This window comes from Myotis daubentonii, chromosome 3 (genome assembly GCF_963259705.1).
Source record: "Myotis daubentonii chromosome 3, mMyoDau2.1, whole genome shotgun sequence".
In the NCBI taxonomy this organism is placed as follows: domain Eukaryota; kingdom Metazoa; phylum Chordata; class Mammalia; order Chiroptera; family Vespertilionidae; genus Myotis; species Myotis daubentonii.
Genome location: NC_081842.1, coordinates 210,992,088 through 211,010,547, shown reverse-complemented (window position 1 = coordinate 211,010,547; position 18,460 = coordinate 210,992,088). Strand labels below are relative to the sequence as shown.

At 55.9% G+C, this 18,460-nt stretch overlaps 2 protein-coding genes across 13 annotated transcripts in view; one reads left to right on the top strand and one right to left on the bottom strand.

Annotated features, from left to right (window-relative positions):
- Nucleotides 1-3,290, top strand: part of SPEN (spen family transcriptional repressor) — an 87,773-nt gene extending 84,483 nt beyond the window's left edge. For 6 of the 7 annotated variants that reach the window (XM_059691143.1, XM_059691141.1, XM_059691140.1 and 3 more), the window contains 4 exons: nucleotides 340-834; nucleotides 988-1,182; nucleotides 1,496-1,654; nucleotides 2,069-3,290. In XM_059691143.1, the coding sequence (XP_059547126.1) occupies nucleotides 340-834; nucleotides 988-1,182; nucleotides 1,496-1,654; nucleotides 2,069-2,200 (981 nt within the window). In that variant the 3' untranslated portion in view covers nucleotides 2,201-3,290. The remainder of the gene's footprint in view (nucleotides 1-339; nucleotides 835-987; nucleotides 1,183-1,495; nucleotides 1,655-2,068) is intronic. The other variant, XM_059691142.1, reaches the window with a different exon arrangement.
- A 1,279-nt stretch (nucleotides 3,291-4,569) lies between these two features.
- The window catches only part of ZBTB17 (zinc finger and BTB domain containing 17), a 34,174-nt gene continuing 20,283 nt past the window's right edge, over nucleotides 4,570-18,460 (bottom strand). For 2 of the 6 annotated variants that reach the window (XM_059691155.1, XM_059691156.1), the window contains 15 exons: nucleotides 10,859-11,065; nucleotides 10,288-10,404; nucleotides 9,636-9,824; nucleotides 8,827-8,964; nucleotides 8,390-8,515; nucleotides 7,593-7,828; nucleotides 7,366-7,508; nucleotides 6,980-7,280; nucleotides 6,524-6,611; nucleotides 6,318-6,434; nucleotides 6,100-6,220; nucleotides 5,744-5,874; nucleotides 5,215-5,424; nucleotides 5,020-5,109; nucleotides 4,570-4,934 (listed from right to left, as the gene is read on the bottom strand). In XM_059691155.1, coding sequence (XP_059547138.1) covers nucleotides 4,651-4,934; nucleotides 5,020-5,109; nucleotides 5,215-5,424; nucleotides 5,744-5,874; nucleotides 6,100-6,220; nucleotides 6,318-6,434; nucleotides 6,524-6,611; nucleotides 6,980-7,280; nucleotides 7,366-7,508; nucleotides 7,593-7,828; nucleotides 8,390-8,515; nucleotides 8,827-8,964; nucleotides 9,636-9,824; nucleotides 10,288-10,404; nucleotides 10,859-11,065 — 2,498 coding nt within the window. In that variant the 3' untranslated portion in view covers nucleotides 4,570-4,650. Of the gene's footprint in view, nucleotides 4,935-5,019; nucleotides 5,110-5,214; nucleotides 5,425-5,743; nucleotides 5,875-6,099; nucleotides 6,221-6,317; nucleotides 6,435-6,523; nucleotides 6,612-6,979; nucleotides 7,281-7,365; nucleotides 7,509-7,592; nucleotides 7,829-8,389; nucleotides 8,516-8,826; nucleotides 8,965-9,635; nucleotides 9,825-10,154; nucleotides 10,222-10,287; nucleotides 10,405-10,858; nucleotides 11,066-18,460 lie in introns of those variants that run through there. The other 4 variants (XM_059691159.1, XM_059691158.1, XM_059691157.1 and 1 more) reach the window with 4 other exon arrangements.

The window sequence follows — 18,460 nt, the reverse complement described above, 5'->3', positions numbered from 1 at the left end:
TTCTTTTTGTGGGTTTAAAGAGAAACTTGCTAAATTTCAGGGATCAGATCACAGCAGAGAGCTTAAGGACACGGGAAGGAGCTCTTTGTGGGGAGGGAGGGAGGGAACACTTGACCGCCTCTTACTAGAACCCTCAATCTTGAGCCCCAGGATGCATCACCAACTGGTTAAAGTGTTGTGTCCCGTTCCCCCCCGCCCCCACCACCACCCCCTGTGAGCCTAGCTGAGAGGAGATGCTCATAGTTGACTCTTGCTGGGGCCAAAGGCCAGTAGGTTGGGGCTGGGTGTTGTTCATAACAGACTGTCACCTTGTTCCTATCTCTTCCTGCCCAACTCTAGGGTCCCCCTCCTGAAAGTGAGCCTTTGCAGCCCACTCAACCTGTGCCGTCTACACAGCCTGCCCAGCAGCCTGTGCCGTCCACACAGCCTGTCCAGCCCACGCAGCCCTCACAGCTTAGCCAGCCACCAAGCAGCAAGATGCCTCAGGTCTCCCAGGAGGCGAAAGGGACCCAGACAGGAGTAGAACAGCCTCGCCTTCCAACCGTACCTGCGAACAGACCAGCTGAGCCTCATGTCCAGGTTCAGAGGACCCAGACAGAAACAAGCCAGATCTCCTATCCCTCCCCTGTATCTGTCTCCATGAAGCCTGACCTTCCGGGCCCTCTCCCTGCCCAGGCTGCCCCAAAGCAGCCATTGTTTGTCTCCACAACCTCGGGCCCTAGCACCCCTCCAGGATTGGCTCTGCTGTACACTGAAGCCCAGCCCTCCCCCAAACAAGATTCCTCTCCACACTTGACTTCCCAGAGGCCTGTGGATATGGTCCAGCTTCTGAAGGTAAGTCTGGGAGGGGTCCCCCCACTGCTCCTCTCCAAGCTTGGTGCTGTGTTAAAATGTCCTAACATCCCCACTTGATTTAGCACAGTAAGCCTGCTGCCTAGGGCCATGTCCAGTCATGAGCTCACTTCCTGTTTGTTTTCCCTTGAACAGAAGTACCCCATTGTGTGGCAGGGCCTCCTGGCCCTCAAGAATGACACAGCTGCTGTGCAGCTCCACTTTGTCTCTGGCAACAATGTCCTGGCCCATCGGTCTCTACCCCTCTCTGAAGGAGGCCCTCCACTGAGGATTGCCCAGAGGATGCGGCTGGAGGCCTCACAGCTGGAAGGGGTTACCCGAAGGATGACGGTAAGATGGGGCCCAAGTGAGCAGCTGCCCCACCCAGGGATATAAGGTGTGGGTGGCACCCCGCTGCCTATCTCCTTGTTATGGGCTGCAGCCACGGCATTCTTAGTGCAGATGGCGCTGGGCATGTTCTTTCTCCTCAGAGTGTAAAATGCCTCTAGACATAAAACAAGGCTTTTTTTTCATTCAACAAATTTAGGGGTGGACTTTCAGGTCATTTCAGAGGTGGGAGCTTTTGTGGACATAGGAGCCAAACCCCCTGGGTTGGACAGGCCTCTGTGTGTTGTGAGGCCCCTGACAGTTGCCTCTGTCCCAGGTGGAGTCAGAGTATTGTCTGCTGCTGGCTCTGCCCTGTGGCCGTGACCAAGAGGATGTCGTAAGCCAGACCGAATCCCTCAAGGCTGCCTTCATCACCTATCTACAGGCCAAGCAGGCGGCGGGGATCATCAATGTTCCTAACCCTGGCTCCAATCAGGTCAGCTCCCTGCCCAGTGTCCTTCCTCGGTGCACACAGTGGGGGTGGTCATGCAATTTGACTGATCTGGTGGCATGGCCCACTAGTGCAGCCAGAGCAGCTCAGGAGTTTCTTAGAGGTGGGCAAAGGGCATTCTGGGTCGAGGTAATAAGCAGTGTCTGGGTGGGGCCACCATTGCCCATCCTGGAGACCATCAAGGGACAGCTGATACAGCAGGTTTGTCTTTAGCCTAATGATATAGAAGGGGGTCGCAGGAAATTAGTTCATGTTAGTTTTCTGACAAAGCCACAGAGACTTAGCTGGTTAGGGAACTGACTCAGCCTGGCTCTCTGCGGTGGGCCTGTCCAGAGGAATGGCAATGGGGTTGGTGATGTGAAGAGGGGGGCCCACTTACGCTCTTGTCCTCTTCTCCAGCCTGCCTACGTGCTGCAGATCTTCCCACCCTGCGAGTTCTCGGAGAGTCACCTGTCCCGTCTGGCCCCTGACCTTCTGGCCAGCATTTCCAACATTTCTCCCCACCTCATGATTGTCATTGCCTCTGTGTGAGCCACTGGTCGGTCAACGACTCAGTGTATTTTCCCGGGGCTCTGCAGCAAACACACACACAGGACAACCCAGCCAAGTGGAGGAAGAAGCTGCCGAAGGGGACAGACTCCACTGCCAGACGGCCAGCCTTGCCCTCCTGGCCTGCCGGCCCAGCTCAGGCGGACAGACCCCTCTGGGCAGTGGTGCTGCTACTATGTATGTTTACAAGACATTTAGCCCAAGGACAGACCACCAACCGATGGACTTGCAGACACCTTGGGGCTGGGTTTCTCCTCTTTTTGGAGAAAAGGAACAGGGCAGTGGAATTAAATTTTTTTGTTTTTGTTTTTAAGAAACAAGAAAACAGAACTGCCTTTGCACTAAATTAGTGACTTGGACTTTTGCATAGTGAAGACAGGCTGTGGCACTCTGGACATCTTGGTGTATGTGAACACGTCACAGACTCAACGCAGGACTTCAAGCTGCTGCTGAAACCTTGGGGTCAAGGAACATTTCATTGGGTTTGTCCCCATCTCCTCCCTTCTCCTTGCTCATCTGGCTGTCATCTTCCTTAATTCTCTTGCCACCACCATCTGATTCACCCAGGATGTACAGCTTACAATCGAAACAGAGCAAACCGAAGGATTTTCTGTCGGTGGGATATGCAGAACTTGGGATGTGTGTATATATAAATATATAATATATATAAATATATATAATACTGACTTAAAAAAATCAAATCCCCCTGACATACATTTTTTTTAATCTGTGCCAAAAATGTGTTTTAAGAGAAAAATCTTATTTTCATACTCAGACTTTGTATTGTCACTCATTTGTATAAGTGCGCTTCGTTACAGCCGGGCCCTGCCCCTGCGATCTGAAAGTGTGTGTGTGTGTCTGTCTCTCTCACACACATACACACATACACACACACACACACACACACACACACACACACACTGCAAAAAGACTGGCTTCCCTCTTCTTATGTGACCTTGACCTCTCCCCACAACTTCCTAACACCTATTAATTTATGAAACTGTTTTTCTCAGCGCAGTTTTGTTTTGTGTGTCCATTGGATTACAAACTTTATTAAAAAATACAAAACATGTCAAGTGTGGATGTAATTGTCACTAGGGTGGGAGGACCAACTAAATGTCCTTGGCTTATGGGAGTAGCTAGCCCTCACCCCACTTTTGCCTTCTTTCAGTCTGTATAGGGGACCTAGTTCCAATCTACCACTTTAACCCCCCAAGGGTCATTTTATCTTGTATAAAACAGATCTTGTCACAGACCGAACTTTTCTCAGTGCTGTGGTGCTGTAAAGGCCTGTGATACTTCAAGGCTCTGATTGGTTCTGGATAATGTGGAAGGCACTACAGGTAAAACCACCGCCATGCACACTCAAACAACTTCAGCAAGCTTTGGTGTCTTGACTCTTCACCCTTCCTCCCCTGGGTGTGGCACAGCCCGGCGGAACAGCGTTCCTGACAGGAAGATGGGGTGGTGGGCCAGGCTTCCCCTACAAGCTGAGGAATTGGGCAGGGACGGGAACACGGAACGCCGTGCTGGTGTCTCACTTGCAGTATCCATGGGGCTCCTCCAAAGACCTATACTTTTGGTGCAAGAAGCTACTATCTCTGAGTAAGGGATGACGGCTGCTAGGGGAAATTGTATGGAAAGGGCAGAGATGGCATCTCACGTTTCCCTGCCCCCCCAGCCTCTGCTTCTACTCGTAGTTTAAGCAGTGCTGTGTCCCTCATCTCCCCATCAAAGCTCCTAGCTGCTCATTGTCCCTCCAGGCCCTCACCTGGTGGGAGAGACTATTGATTCAAGGCAAGTAAATGTTCCCAAAAGATGGTACTGGCTTGGCCATGATCCTCAGGCCAAGGTTACTGTGAAGTCAGTGTAGAGCCCTTCTGCTTCCCCAAACCCAATGAAGCGGTGATGTGGCCTGTTGGGCCTGGTTCTCTCTGCCTACCTTGTTGCTCTGGCTGAATGGCCCGAGCTGGGCTCTCTGGGTGGCCTGGATCCTGGTAAGTAGTGTGGCCAGCCTCTGCTGGCCCAGCTCCCAACCCCCAGGCAGAGGGGGAGCAGCTCCATGGCAGAGAAGAAAGTTGGGATCCTCATGGTGACCAGGTGAGAAGCTTCCAAAGAGAAGATTGGTTGAGGGGATGGGGTGCATGGAGCCTTGCACCCTGACTTGGGCAAAGCAGCCAGCTTGCTTCTAAACAGGTCCCAGGGCTCCAGTCCCATTCCGCAGAAGGGACAGCCTGGCTTTCCCAAGAAGCAGGTCTGTGCCGACTGGTTCTTGGGTAGAGCAGCCCTTTGGGGCATCCGCCACAGCTGCCAGCTCCCCACCACACCCCCACAGGGAGCTGTAGGCAGCATTAGAAAATAATCAAATTTATTCTCTCTAGGGAACGGGGCCGCCCATCCTTAAATAAACAGTCAGGAGGAGGGATGCCTGCTCACTCAGCAGGCGGTGGACATTCGGGGGCTGTGTGGGGTGTCTCTGCCAGAGCAGGCTGGCTGTCAGCCCCATCCCGAGGGCGGAAGACCAGTTCCCCAGTCTGCAACACCTGCCCGGCTGGCCATGTGCTGCCTGACCCGTACTGCTGATAGAAGTCCGCGTCCGTCTGGAACATAACCAGTGCCTGTGCTGTGTGGATCCGCACATGCTGGGCCAGGCTGTTGGCATCCAGGAACTTGTCCCCACAGGAGTCACAGGCATAGAGGATATGAGTGTTGGGGTCTGTGGGAGGTGGGGGTCACAGTCAGGATGCGAAGGACCCTTGAGCTCCACCAGCTTTCACCCCTGGTCAGCCCTTCTCACTCACCTTCTTCCTGTACTTGCTTTACAGCTTTGCTGATCTCGGCTTTAAGCACTTCAGTCTCGTCAGCAGTCACTGCAGCCCCCACTGGTACCACTGTGGGCAGAATCAGCAGGGCCTAAGGCCAGAGGCACCTGCCCCTTCATTGCCACCCCAGAGGCAAGCTGCTTGTGACCACCCTCTGCTGCCCACAGCCCGCACCTGTGAGCTGAGTGACGGCTGTTGCCGCCAGCGCCTCGGTGGCCAGCGTAACCATGTCATCCACGGTGACTACGCTGACCTCACCACCCTCCTCTGGCTCCAGGATTTTGATGCCTGCCTTGCCCTGGTGCACGGTCTTCACATGGGAACGAAGGTTGTCCACGCGGTTGAAGCCGCGACCGCACTTGTCACAGAGGTAAGGCTTCTCTCCTGAGGGGGGAGGCAAGGTTCTCTCCTGCCATTGGGGGAGGGGGGAGGACCTCAGTGGCCTCCAGCTTCCCCAGCAGCCCTGAGTTTTCCAGCAGGAAGTGCTCGGGGGCAGCCACCAGAGCTGCACAGGAGCCTCTAGTGGCCCCTGCACCTTCTGGAAGCTCTAAGAAAATGGGGTCCTCACTTGAATTGAACTGCCTTCAAAGCCACCTGTTCCAAGTGCCAGTACCCACGCTGCAATCTGGGGGTGCCTCCCTCCCTCCCCCTAGCAAGATCAGGGCATGGGACAGGCCGGACTGGCAGGCAGGCACACACTCACCAGTGTGGATGATGATGTGCTTGGATAGGTCCCCCACGTTCACAAAGGCCTTGCTGCACACGCTGCACTTGTGGGGGCGGATGTTGTCATGGTGGCGAATGTGATTGGCCAACTGGCTGGACTGGACAAATCTGCAGGGCCACAGAGGGGAGGGACTGGCCTGAACTGCCCAAGCCTGGGCCAGGGGACTGGGCTGGCCTCGTGCCTCTCTTTCTAGACTGGACGGGCCAACTGGACTGGGCTCAGGCAGCCGTCGGCCCAGTTCGCAACTGAGCCCTAGTGTGTTTTCTGAACCCCTTCACCCTGCAAAGTGTGGGGACCCCAGAGCACCCTGGGCATGGGGGGGGGGGCAGGACCTCTTGCCGCAGCGCTCGCATACGTAGGGCTTCTCCCCAGTGTGCTGGCGCACGTGGGCGATGAGGGAGCTGGCCTGGGTGAAGGCTTTGCCGCACATCACGCACTGACATGGCTTCTCGCCTGGGGACGGGCAGCAAAAGATGTTAGTGCCAACTTCTCCTCCTTCCGTGTGCCCTCCCCAGCTCCTAAGCTCCCACCGCTGGGCTTGCTCACCCACCCGTGTGGATGCGGACGTGCCGCTGCAGAGCGCCGGGGTCAGCGAACTGCCGCTGGCAGTGGTTGCACACGTAGGGTTTCTCCCCGCTATGGATCCGAAGGTGCCGCTTTAGGTTCCCTGTGGAGACAGACGGGGGGCCTGGTGTGGGGCATCAGGAGGTGGCCGCGGAGTGGAGGGTGTGGGGCAGCCAGGCAGCCTGGCCCTACCTGAGGTGGTGAACTGCTTCCCACACTCTCGGCACTTGAGGGGCCCGTCCGCGATGTGGATCTTCAGGTGGGCCTTCAGGTTCCCCACCTGTGCCAGGCAGGGGTCAGAAAGGCCACCCCACACAGTGTGGCCTTGGGCCCCGTCCGCAGCCCCTCCGCCAGGGAACAACTGATTCTGGGTCCTCCCAGGAGCCAGTGGATGGCTCCATCTTTGCTTAAGGCCAATGGAATGTTCCAGATCCTAGCAGTGAGAGGGAAGCCATGCCCACCCCACTTCTTTCTGTTCTGAATTCCATCCTGACTTCACCCACCTTCTCACTTTCTCGGGCAGAGCTCTGTCCTGGGGAGGGTCACGCTCTACTCAGCACCTACTTTTCCCACTAAGCCTGTGTCTTCGAGGGCCCCCTCCGCCCGTCAGTGTGCAGGGTGGAGGCGCCCCGGGCGGTGCCCACACACCTGGTTGAACTTCTTGTCACAATGAGGGCACTTGTGCTCCTTGTCAGTGTCATGAGTCTCCAGGTGGCGCATCTTGGAGGTGGGGTCGGAGAAGGAGCGGCCGCAGTAGTCGCACTGGTAGGGCTTCTCGCCGCTGTGCACCAGCTGGTGCCGCTTGAGGTTGCCGGACGTGGTGAAGAGCTTGCCGCAGTCCTCGCAGCGGTAGCGCGCCTCGCCCGAGTGCCGCTTCTTGTGCAGGTTCAGCAGGCTGATGAGCCGGTAGCTCTTGCCGCACTCCTCGCAGCCGTAGGGCTTCAGCGGGCTGGTGGTCAGAAGGGAGAGGAGGGGTCGCTGGGGTCCTACCAGGGCTGAGCCAGCGGGGACAAGCAGCAGGCCGGGCACTGCACCTGTGCGTCTTCTCGTGGGCCTTGCAGGCGGCTGGATCAGAGAAGGCCTTGCTGCACTCCCGGCACGAGAAGGGCTTCTCGCCTGTGTGGATGCGGATGTGCCGCTTGAAGTTCCCCGTGTGTGTGAACTCCTTCCCACAGTCCTGCAGGGCGCGGAATCGGGTGTGAGGGGGCTGCTGGGCGGAGGATGGGGCTGGGCAGGGCGGGTGGTGCCCCTGTGGCCGCACCTCGCACTTGTGGATGATGGAGCCATAGGCCTTGGACTCGGTACGGTCGCCATAGGTGCTTGGGCGCAGGCCCCGGGCCTCTGCGCCCAGCTCCTGGCCCGAGTCCGTGCTGGCCGACTCCTCACTCTCCTCGGGGGCATCCCCCTTGTCCAGCTGCGGACCTTCTTCCTTGACCCCAGAAGGCATGGCGTCCTCCTCGCCCTCTTCTCCTTTCCTGGCTGGCTCCACCTGCATTTCTGAGATGAGGAGGGCAGGCACTGAGGGGCCAGGGAGGGCACAGGGGCTCCCAAAGGGATGTGACCTCAGTTAGACAAATGCCAGGAGGCCAACCTAGCTCCGGGACACAGGCCCTTCTCTCTGCATGGGCACCTGGCAGAGCCTGGTAATGTCTGGGCACCACCAATAAATGGTCCCAGCCCTGGCCAAGACAGCGCCAGAGGAGCTGCTGACCAGGACACTGGCTGCTTGGGGGATGGAGGCAGCCTCAGGGCATGGGCACCCTGGCGGGCTGCAGGGCAGCAAGGGCACCATCAGCCAACAAGCACGGGGTTGTGTGGTGTGGGTACAAGGCTCCCCTTGGTGCTCGGCCCTGGGTGTCAGCAATGCTTCTGTGCCAGCGGGAAGCACAGCCTGGTAACACAACCAAGAGACTGATGTCCAAATTCAAGAATGAGAAAAGATGTTGGCCCCAAAGCTGAACTGAGTGGGTGGCTCAGAGTGGGATCAGCTGTAGTGGGAGGAGAGGGACCTGGGGGAAAGGTGTGCGAGTGAGGGCGGGCCTGGCTGGGTGGCGGTACCTTGCTCTGAGCTCTCCGACAAGGCGGCCTCGGCTTCAGCAGCAGCCATGCCACCGGTGGGGTCGGGCTTGGGCTCTACTGGCGGTGGCTCCCGGGGGGCATCAGCCTTCTCCGTCTGCTCTGCACCTGGGGTGGCGAGGCGGGACTGAGACCCTATCGACTCCATCCAGGGACTGAATGGCTCCCTGGACCAGGCCCCTGTAGTGGCTGTGGCTCAAGGGTGGGTGGGGTCTGGGTGGGGCCAGCACTTCCAAGCTCAGGCTGTTTGGCCTCTGCTCTGGCTGGACCAGACACCCCAGATCAACAGTGGTTCCTCGGGGTAACCTGAGCTCAAGGGCACCACTCTATTCCCAGCCCAGGAGCCTCCTGAGGAAGCCCCTCACTGTACAGGGGCCCGGGGAAATGGTGGAACAGGTGGCTTCAGCGTCACAACTCACCGCTGGCCGCACTCTCTGCCTGACCGCCTCGCTCCTCCTTGGGCTCCCTGCCTGGGCCCCTGGGTGGACTGCCTCCAGCAGGGTTCAGCTCACTCAGCGTGGTGGCCGCAGCCTTCTCTTTGGCTCTCCTGTCCCCTCCTGGAGATGGAACCAGATAGACCTTCTGTTTCCCATCAAGTGCCACCACTTGGAGAGGTGAGGGTTCCCAGAACTCGCCAGCTCTTCTGGATCCTCCCTGGAGGTACATCTAAGTAGTGGTTTCTTGGTTTGTTCATTCAACAAATTATGCACAAGGCACCTACTGTGCACCTGGCCGCCAACAGGCCTGGACATACCAACCATAGCTGCTGCTTCTGGGGGGCGCACAGACCGGCCGGGACACAGACCTCACAAGTGAAATATCAGTGCTGCCAGAGTCAGTGCTTAGAAGGAGAGGAGCGGGTTCTCTGAAAGGGCTTCACAAGGAACCTGGCCCGAACCAGGTGTCAGGCGCTTTTCTGAGGCAGTGAGGGGAACAGAGGAAGGGCACAGGGAGGAGCGTGCAGGAGGAGCGCGCCATGTGTGTGGCCTTGAACCAGGCCCACCGCCAGTTCTCAGCAGTGAAGCACAGGGGAGCTGGAGAAAGGGGGGGCAGGGTAGGCAAGGGGTGCCTCCAAGAGGCCTTTCTCAGACTCTACTGCAGCTAAACCTCACCAGCACCCCACAACGCAGGCAAGGCCAGAAGAGGAAACTGAGACCCAGAGAGGTGACAAAGAGGCAGAGCCCCCATCAAGAGCCACCTGCTCAGGAAAGCCTGCCAACAATCTTACCTTCCATGGCCAAGGCCTCCATATTCTCCCCAGGGCTGGTGGCCGGCTCGGCGAGTGACTTGAGGGCATGGCAGGCCGTGATGATGTCCTGCATCTGCAGGAAGCTGGCCACGGCCAGCACATCGTCCACATTCTCAGAGCTCAGGCTGAGCTTGGCCGTGTAAATAAACTCCAGTACCTGCCCCAGGCCTGCCAAGGACACAGACAGCCATCACAGACCTGCCTCCAGGCCCGGCACCAGCAGGTGACACTCGGCGGCAGGATCCAGGGAATTGTAAAGAGCAAGGTGACAGGCCGTCCTCTCCCCATCTCCTGTGCTGGCAGAGAGGCAAGCAACTGGGGGACTCTCAGGCCAGATAACAGCCTCCAAACGGGGTACAACCAGAGGGCAGAGGGTGTGAACGCCCACCCTACACAGAAAACAGAGGTGTGACTACTCGCCCTACACGGAGGACAGAGGGTGGGAAAGCCCAGCCTGCAAAGAGGAGTCAACGGAGGACAGAGGGTGTGAACACCTGCCTTGCACAGAAGACAGAAGGTGTGAACGCCTGCTCTGCACAGAAGATAGAAGGTGTGAACACCTGCCCTGCGTGAAGGACAGACCGTGTAAATGCCCACCCTGGACACACTCTACCCCGCCGCTACTCCTCACCGCCGGAAGGCAATCCAACCAAAGTGATAGTAAGGACTTTCATCGGCGCTCTGCCACAAACTCTCTCGCTGACCTCCAGGCCAGTCACCTGAACTCTTTGGGTCTCAGTTTCCGCATCTATAAAATGGGGGAACATGACCTTGCCCTGACCTCATAGCACATCATGCCATGCTGAGTTGGGAGACCAAATCTGACCAGTTCCTTCTTCAATCCCAAAGCCTTCCTGATCCCCTGCCCCAGCCCCAACCCTTGCCATCCCCCTCATGGTTAGCACTGGAATTGGGGGTTCAGGACTCAGAGCCCACCTGTTGTCTGTGTTCACTCTGGCCTGGAGCTCATGGTGAGCCCTTCCTGCCAGTTCTCCCCTCACCACCTGCTCCCAGTCTAAACAGGCCCCCAAAATGGGTAGAAACTTGGTACCCACACACTCATGGGTCCTGTATGGGAGGCCTGGTGCACCCCACAGCCTGAAGGTATTGCTCCCAGGAGGGCAGGGACTGTGTTAGGAGGGCACAGGGTCAGCCAGAGCTTCTGGCCCTCAACAAACTTGTCCCTGGACCCAACAGGGTACCTGCTGCGTTACTGATGTCCAGTTGCACCACATCCTTCTGGTCCACGAAGAGCATCTTGAAGTACTCGCTGCAGGCGGCCAGCACTGCTTTATGGGCCTTAAAATCAACACCGTCCACCACAAAAGTGCAGTCACACAAAAGCCCCTGCTGCCGCTGCTGGTTCAGCTGCTCCAAGACGTGCTGGCTGTGCTGAGGGAAATCCATGGCTGGGGAGAGGCAAAGGGCCTTCGTGTCAGTGTGGACAGAGGATGCCACGCAGCCTCAGCATGAGCCCGAAACTCCCAGGTGAGAAATGTGGGAGACAGAGAATGTCAACAAGTCCACGCAAGGCAAACAACTCCAGACACCCTCTGCGAGCCCAGTGACCCAGGGCTCCCCGATTCCTGGGTTTACTCGCAGGAAAGTTTCAAAACCCAGAAAGTATCAAGGGACCAACCAGAAATAGCCACCTTGTGTCTTGCCAGGTAACGACTTTTTAAAAAGTAAAAAGACACACACACAACACTGTCAGCATTGCAAAAAAAGACAGGGTCAGTTTAACATTTTTTACAAATCTTAGAAGAAAGGGCAGATGTTTCAAGGGGATACACCTGCTCTATGAAAACCCTTCGACTTCGCTCTAAGTTCTCTGTCTGTCATGCCAGGTGAACGTGTGGGAAAGCAGACGTTTCATCACCCAGGCTGTCAGGAATCGGCCCCTTCCCTGCTGCACCCACAGGGCTCTGCCAGTTCCCTCTGGGCCGCTCCCTCTGTCTCTCATTCATTCACGGGTTCAGGGAACTACAGAAAGCTGGGCAGTCCTCTGCCTCCAGAAACCTCCCCAGGCTGTCCCTGGAGAGAGAATAAACTCTGACCCTGACCCCAAGAGCTGCTGGTCTGGCCGCAGTTTCTCTGTCAAAGGCCTCACTTAATGCCTGGAAAGCCCACAAGTGTCTCCAGTAAAAATGCTCAGAGCAATTCCATGGCCTGGTGCCAAGTGAGCCTGCACTGCACCAGCCATGACTGAGTATCTAACCTCGCTCTCCTCTCCCTAACGCCCACACCAGCCAGTCTCAAGAGCAGCATTTTCTAGGGAAAATAAGCAGGTCCTCCTTTCAAGAAAGAACCAAGTTGACACTAAAGTCAATGCCCACTCCTAGGAACACATTACAGAGAGCGACAGGGCCAGGCTGTCCTGTCCTGGCCCAGAATCTGACAAGTGGCAGCGGCTTGTCTTCCGGCTCTTCGGAACCTCTTCTCGGAGGCTACGTCCCCGCAGAGCTGCCCCAGACTGTTTCTGGGCAGGTGACAGTGACACGTGGGGCTCTCAGCCCCCAGGTTCCAGCAGCCCTCCACTAGCTCTGGCTGTTCCCGTCCCATCGGCCTCTTGGGGGTGAGTCACCGGGCCACAGCCCTGGAGCTGCAGTGACCATGTATGGCTGTCTGGCTGTGATGAGCCATTACAAAGCCACACCCCCAGCCCTTCCTTCACCCGTGGCTTAACCAGCAAATCCACCCACCCCGTGATGTCTGCAAACTTTCCACAAGTGGGGCTATGTACTTGCTGAGCTGGGGGGAGTCACCTGGCAGGTGGGCGGGGCTCCATTCAGTGAGGGGGAACGTGGCATTGGCAACAGGCACGTGTCACAGGGCGCCAGCCTCTGAGCTGTAGTTCAGTTGCTGTTGCCGGGGACCCGGAAACGCTCTCCCTCCCTCCAACATCCCCAGGACTGTCCTTCGGTCCCAGCCTCCACCTACAAGCTCACGGACAGAGGCACAGCTTCTCGGGTCTGTCAGTAATATCATAACTGCCTGTGACGAGAGCGCCTACAGGTAAGCAGGGAAGAGCCAGAAGCCAGCCCAGCTAAGCAGGGAAGAGCCAGAAGCCAGCCCAGCTAAGCAGGGAAGAGCCAGAAGCCAGCCCAGCGTCAAGAAGTGAGGTACGAGCTGTAGAGCCGGCTGCTGAGCCAAACCAGCCGCAGCAGCACGGCCGCACTGACACAGGACCTCCTGCTCCCACTTGTGACCTGAGGACTGTAAGCAAGAACTCTGGCTACTCTGTTCCTGAGCTGGGAAAAGCTAAAACAAAAGGTGACTGGAAAAGAACTGACATTCACCCCAGGGGTGAAACACCCAGGCAGGCCTGGGATCGGAAGGGAGTGCACACAGGGCAGTGTCGATGGACCAAAGGCAGGTGGCAAGGAGAGGCCTGGGCCAGATCATACCAGAGCCGTCTTCTCTCTGCTGTGGAAAAAGCCACACGAGCAAACAGGCGTGTGCATGTGTGCGTGGGCAGCCCGAATCCCAGTCACCAGTCACCCTCCGTGTCCGCGGGAGCCCCAGGTGAAATACCTCCCAAGTGCAGCAAGGGAGGAACCAGTAGGCCCACAAGGGCCAAATCCTCCCCCAGCTTCAGAATGAGCCCCCGCGAGACAGGTCCAAACCCTTTCCTCCTGGCGGTGGGTCTGACTCCCTCACCGTCACCAAGAGCCAACCCAAAAACGGAGCTGGAGGAAGTGTCTCCCAGGCTCAGAAACGACCAGGGAGCATCAGCTGGACCCCTCGAAGTACAGAGTTGTCCCCGGCCCTCGCTGGAGCCTGCAGAAAACAGGACCCTCCAGCCGGAAAGGGACCTGATTGCTGGGAAGGACGTGAGATAAACTCACGACCAACAGGGTGAAGGGGGCCTGGCGGCCCACAGGTCGGGTGACTGACTGGCCTTGCCTGGGACCCAAGGCTGCGACATGCCTTGATGCTGCCACCTACCCCAGAGCTTCCAGGGAAGGGCAGCAAAGCCCAGCTCCTCTGGGGCTGGACATATTGAGCGGCGGGGGTGGGGTGTGAGGGCGGGGGGAGGGAGGGGTGCTCTCCTTTTCAGAGGCCTTGCAGGAAAGTGAAGGTCCCTGGGACAGAATGGATGGTGGCCCAGCACCTCCCACCCCCACACAGAGGAGGAGAGCAGCTGTGTGCCATGAGTAATGTTTGCCACCCAATGCCAACCATACTCTTCCGAAGCGAGATGTCTGCCCACAACTGGCCGCTCCCCAAGTGTGGGCGTCGTGGAGAAAACCAGAGCCCCTGAATTCCTCTGTGGCAGCCTGCAAAGCTGTTCCAACAGAGAAATACTCCCAAGAGCATCTGTTCTGACAAATCTAAGAAAGAAAAGGGAGAAAGAGAAAATGGGGAGGATAAAGGGAAGGAGGGAGAAGCAAAGGGGAAGGAGAGGGGGAAAAAGAAAAAGGCGGTGCCATAAATAGTTAAGCTGCACTTAAACATATGCTCAGGAGCCCAATCCTGTGATCAGCCCCCCAGGGAGTGAGTGCAGCCCGCAGGTTTGCCAAGCTCTAAATGCTGTCACCCACAGAAATGCTGTCAGTGTCCTTGTGGATGCTATGACTGCACCCAGGCCCGGGCAGGTGGAGCTCAGGGGCCCCAGGCTGCCTTCTGGCTCTCACTGCACCAGCTGGCCGCCAGCTACAAAGCTCAGACAGCACCTCTCTCCCCAGGACGCTGTGCTGAGCGGGTGAGGGGCCAGCTGGCTTGGTCCTTTCTCAGAGAGCTGAGCTAGAATGAGGCAGTGCCCCCCTCCCAACCTATGTGAAATGCTCGGGAACGATCACTGCAAAGGAGACTCCAACTGTCTCCTGTTTCCTCCTTCACGGCCACAGGAATCCACCCGGTTCTGGCCAAGCTTAGAGGACGGTCCAGGAAAATGGGCTGCCCAGGGGGACATGTGGTACCACAGGCAGGGAGGTGCCAACTGCCTGGCCTGCCTGCACACTCTCTGGGAGACTTGAAACTCTGTCATGAGATCAGCTTCCCATGACCAAAGTGCTGTTCCCACCAGCCCATCCCGCACGCATAAGTGTGGGGCCCCTCCCTCCTTACTGCCTCTTGCCTAAAGGATGATAAACGTGGGCCTTAAAGTTACTTCTACGTGAGACCCTAAAAACTCAGAACTACAGAAAGAAACGGAACAAGACCGCACAGCCCACTGAACCCAAAGTCCTCAGGTCACATGCCGAAAACTAAAGCGCCAACTGGCACATGAGACAGGCCTGACCTTCCAACAGACTCCTGGCTGCAACCGGGCACCTTCCCCGTGACAGCGCCAGGCGCTCGGTTGTTGCCCTAGATTAATGGGCCAGACCGCAGTGTCAGCGCTGGACTGCTCTCCTGGTGACCCTCAACCTGGCTGGACACATGGCCTGGGCCCGCCTCACAAGGGATTCATCTGGGAATGAAGTGAGGGACATGGGTCCCCTGCAGTGTGGTTCAAACAGGCACAACTAAGCAATCTGGACATGGATGGCGTGGGTACCAGCCTCCAAGGCGGGCAGCTAACAGTGCCCCCCTCCCGGTCAGTGCCGACGGCTGCTATGGGCTTCCCATGGAATCTGAGTGTCCCTGTGACGACTGATCGACAGGGCAGTGACTGGCCCGCATGATCTGGGAGATTATGCTTTGTTCTCTTGGAACCCAGCTGCCCTGCGTCAGGGGTGTGTAGGCTCTGCTGGTGGAGAGAGGGGACGTGCGGGGGCCCCGGAGGAGACCCTGACTGCACAGGCCAGGTGACGCAGCACTGCAGTGCCCTGCGGGCAGCGCCCGGGCTCCGGGGAGAGACGCTTTCTTAGACCTTCCAGCCCAGCTACCAGGTGAACGCTGTCACATGAATGACCTCAACATCACAGAGGAAACTGCCCAGTCAGTCCACAAAACTGGGAGAAATAATAACCTGCTGATGGTTTAAGCCCTGACGCTTGGAGATGGCCTGCTTACAGCAAGAGAGAACTGACACAAATGGTAAACTAGACAGAAAAAGGTAGAAGGAACAAAAAATTCGGGATAATGGTTCTCTCTGGATAGGAGGAAGGGCAATCAGAATACTGGGAATGCTCTATTTCTTTACTTGGATATACCTTGATTGGTTATTTAAACTAAATGTGTACGTTTCGCCCTGACCGGACTGGCTCAGTGGATAGAGCATCTGCCTAGGGACTAAAGGGTCCCAGGTTCGATTCCGGTCAAGGGCATGTACCTGGGTTGCGGGCACATCCCCAGTAGGGAATGTGCAGGAGGCGGCTGATCGATGTTTCTCTCTCATCGATGTTTCTAACTCTCTACCCCTCTCCCTTCCTCTCTGTAAAAAATCAAATATATATATATATATATATATATATATATATATATATATACACATATATACATATATATATATATTTTTTATATTTTATTGATTTTTTACAGAGAGGAAGGGAGAGAGATAGAGAGCCAGAAACATGGATGAGAGAGAAACATCGATCAGCCGCCTCCCGCACATCTCCCACCGGGGATGTGCCCGCAACCCAGGTACATGCCCCTGACCGGAATCGAACCCGGGACCCCTCAGTCCGCAGGCCGACACTCCATCCACTGAGCCAAACCGGTCTCGGCAAAAAATATATTTTTTAAAAAATGTGTACGTTTCATATACTTTTATAGGGGGACATTTCCAAAATGTGTATTTATATCCTTTGCTCATTTTTTCTTTAATACATTTCTATTGATTTTCTACAGAGAGGAAGGGAGAGAGATAGAGAGCTAGAAACATCGATGAGAGAAACATCGATCAGCCGCCTCCTGCACATCTCCCACTGGGGATGCACCCGCAACCCAGGCACATGCCCTTGACCGGAATCGAGCCCGGGACCCCCCAGTCTGCAGGCCGACGCTCTATCCACTGAGCCAAACCGGTCCTGGCTCACTTTTTAAAGTATAATTTTATTGATTTCAGAGAGGAAGGGAGAGGGAGAGAGAGATAGAAACATCAATGATGACGGAGAGTCATTGATCGGCTGCCTCCTGCACACCCTATATTGGGGATCGAGCCCGCAACCCAGGCATGGGCCCTGACTGTGACCTCCTGGTTCATAGGTCGACATTCAACCACTGAGCCATCTTCCAAAATTTGACTAAATTTTTAATAAGAGAAAGTGAGTACAGGTGCCACACTCAATCCACGCAGACAGGTTGTTTCCAACACGCTCGCCGCCACTCTCGCCGGCTGGTGAGGCCCAGGCCTCAGGCTTCAGTGGAGCTGAACAAGCCACACAGGCTCAGAGGAGTGGGGTTTGGGTGAGGGGTTGACCACTCATTTGTCCTTCAGTTCCCAAACATCCATAAACACTGCTGACAAAAGAAAGGCTTCTCCTTGAGGCATAAAAGCCATGCTGCTCAATTCAACAAAACCCAAACCCCAAGTCCCTCCATTAACAATGAGCAATGAAATGGCTTTTACGGAGTCTCTTCAATAGGCCAAGCAACATGGTGCCAGGCATGCATGGCACAGCCCGATCACCTAAAAACTAAGACCATGGCTACTTGGGCGCCAAGTTGGCACTGCTGCTTCCAAGATAGGGATTCGAGAGGCCGATCAGTACAGTGGGGGCAGCAGAGCCTCAGAGGTCAGCCGAAGAGGGACCTGAATCCAGGTTCCGCCGCCTACCATGCCAGCAGGTGAGCTCCAGCAAATCTCCTCCTCTCGGGGAGCATTTGAGATCTTGATCCTGGGCATATGTCATTAGTTTGGCTCAAATAAACTCTTATATATATTTTAAAAAAAAACAAGACCCTAAAAAAAGTTTGTCCTCTGGCAAAATGGGGCCAATGGGACTAACCTCATCTGGAACAGGATTAAATTAGATACCGTAAGCAAAGGGCCCACACAGTGCCTGGCACGTGGTAAGCGCTCAACAAACTCCTGTTACCAGGAAACAGAGATGCAGATTAGCGTGGGTTTTTTTAGGCCAAAGATCGTATCAGACAGTTTCTAAATATCCTTTTATGCTGGGCACCTCGGATGCACTCAATAACTATTTGGTGACTTGACCTTGTTACAAAGTTGTAATCATAACCCATTATTCCTTCCAAATGCAGTCTGGAAAAATCCCAGAGCCCAACCAACATTCTGAGAGGCAGAGAGTGAAGGGAGGGGCACTGAGCGAGAATCAATCAGAGCGATTTTCTCTGCCAGAGAAGCACTTTATATTGAATAACTGTCCTGTTAAACCCCAGGGTGCCCCCTGGTGAGGGCTGAAGCGCCTGCCCAGAGCTCTAAGTGGGCCCACAGAGACCTGCTCCATCTCAGAGTCCAATGGGCACCTGTCAAACATGAAATAGTTATGATTATCAGGTTATTAGCAAGCACTCAGCTGCAGACATTGTCCAAGACAGGAATGACTGCGTCTACCACCAGGAGACACTGAGCATGACAAACAACAGTCCCTGGCCCCCAGGACATGCTGCGCCCGCTGCCGGCCTGGACATGACACAGCCATTGCATGTCCAGGGGTCTTGTGTAACCCAAAGCAGGTGAGATGGAACACCATTTGGCTTCCATTGCTCAGAGTTCCTGATTTTCTAGAAATACAGGTAACTCTTGCATAGCTTAGCACACCCGAACTCAGGCCAAGGAAGTGGAAGTTCACAGCAGGCCAGCCTTGCAAATAGAAACCTACCTACCCCACCCCTTCTCAGTGCTACGTGGCAGAGAGACAAATATCAACAAGACCAGCCCTCCTAGCACTCGCTTCCTCACCCAGAAAACACAGCTCTTCTGTGAAGTTTGTGTTTCTCAAACTTTT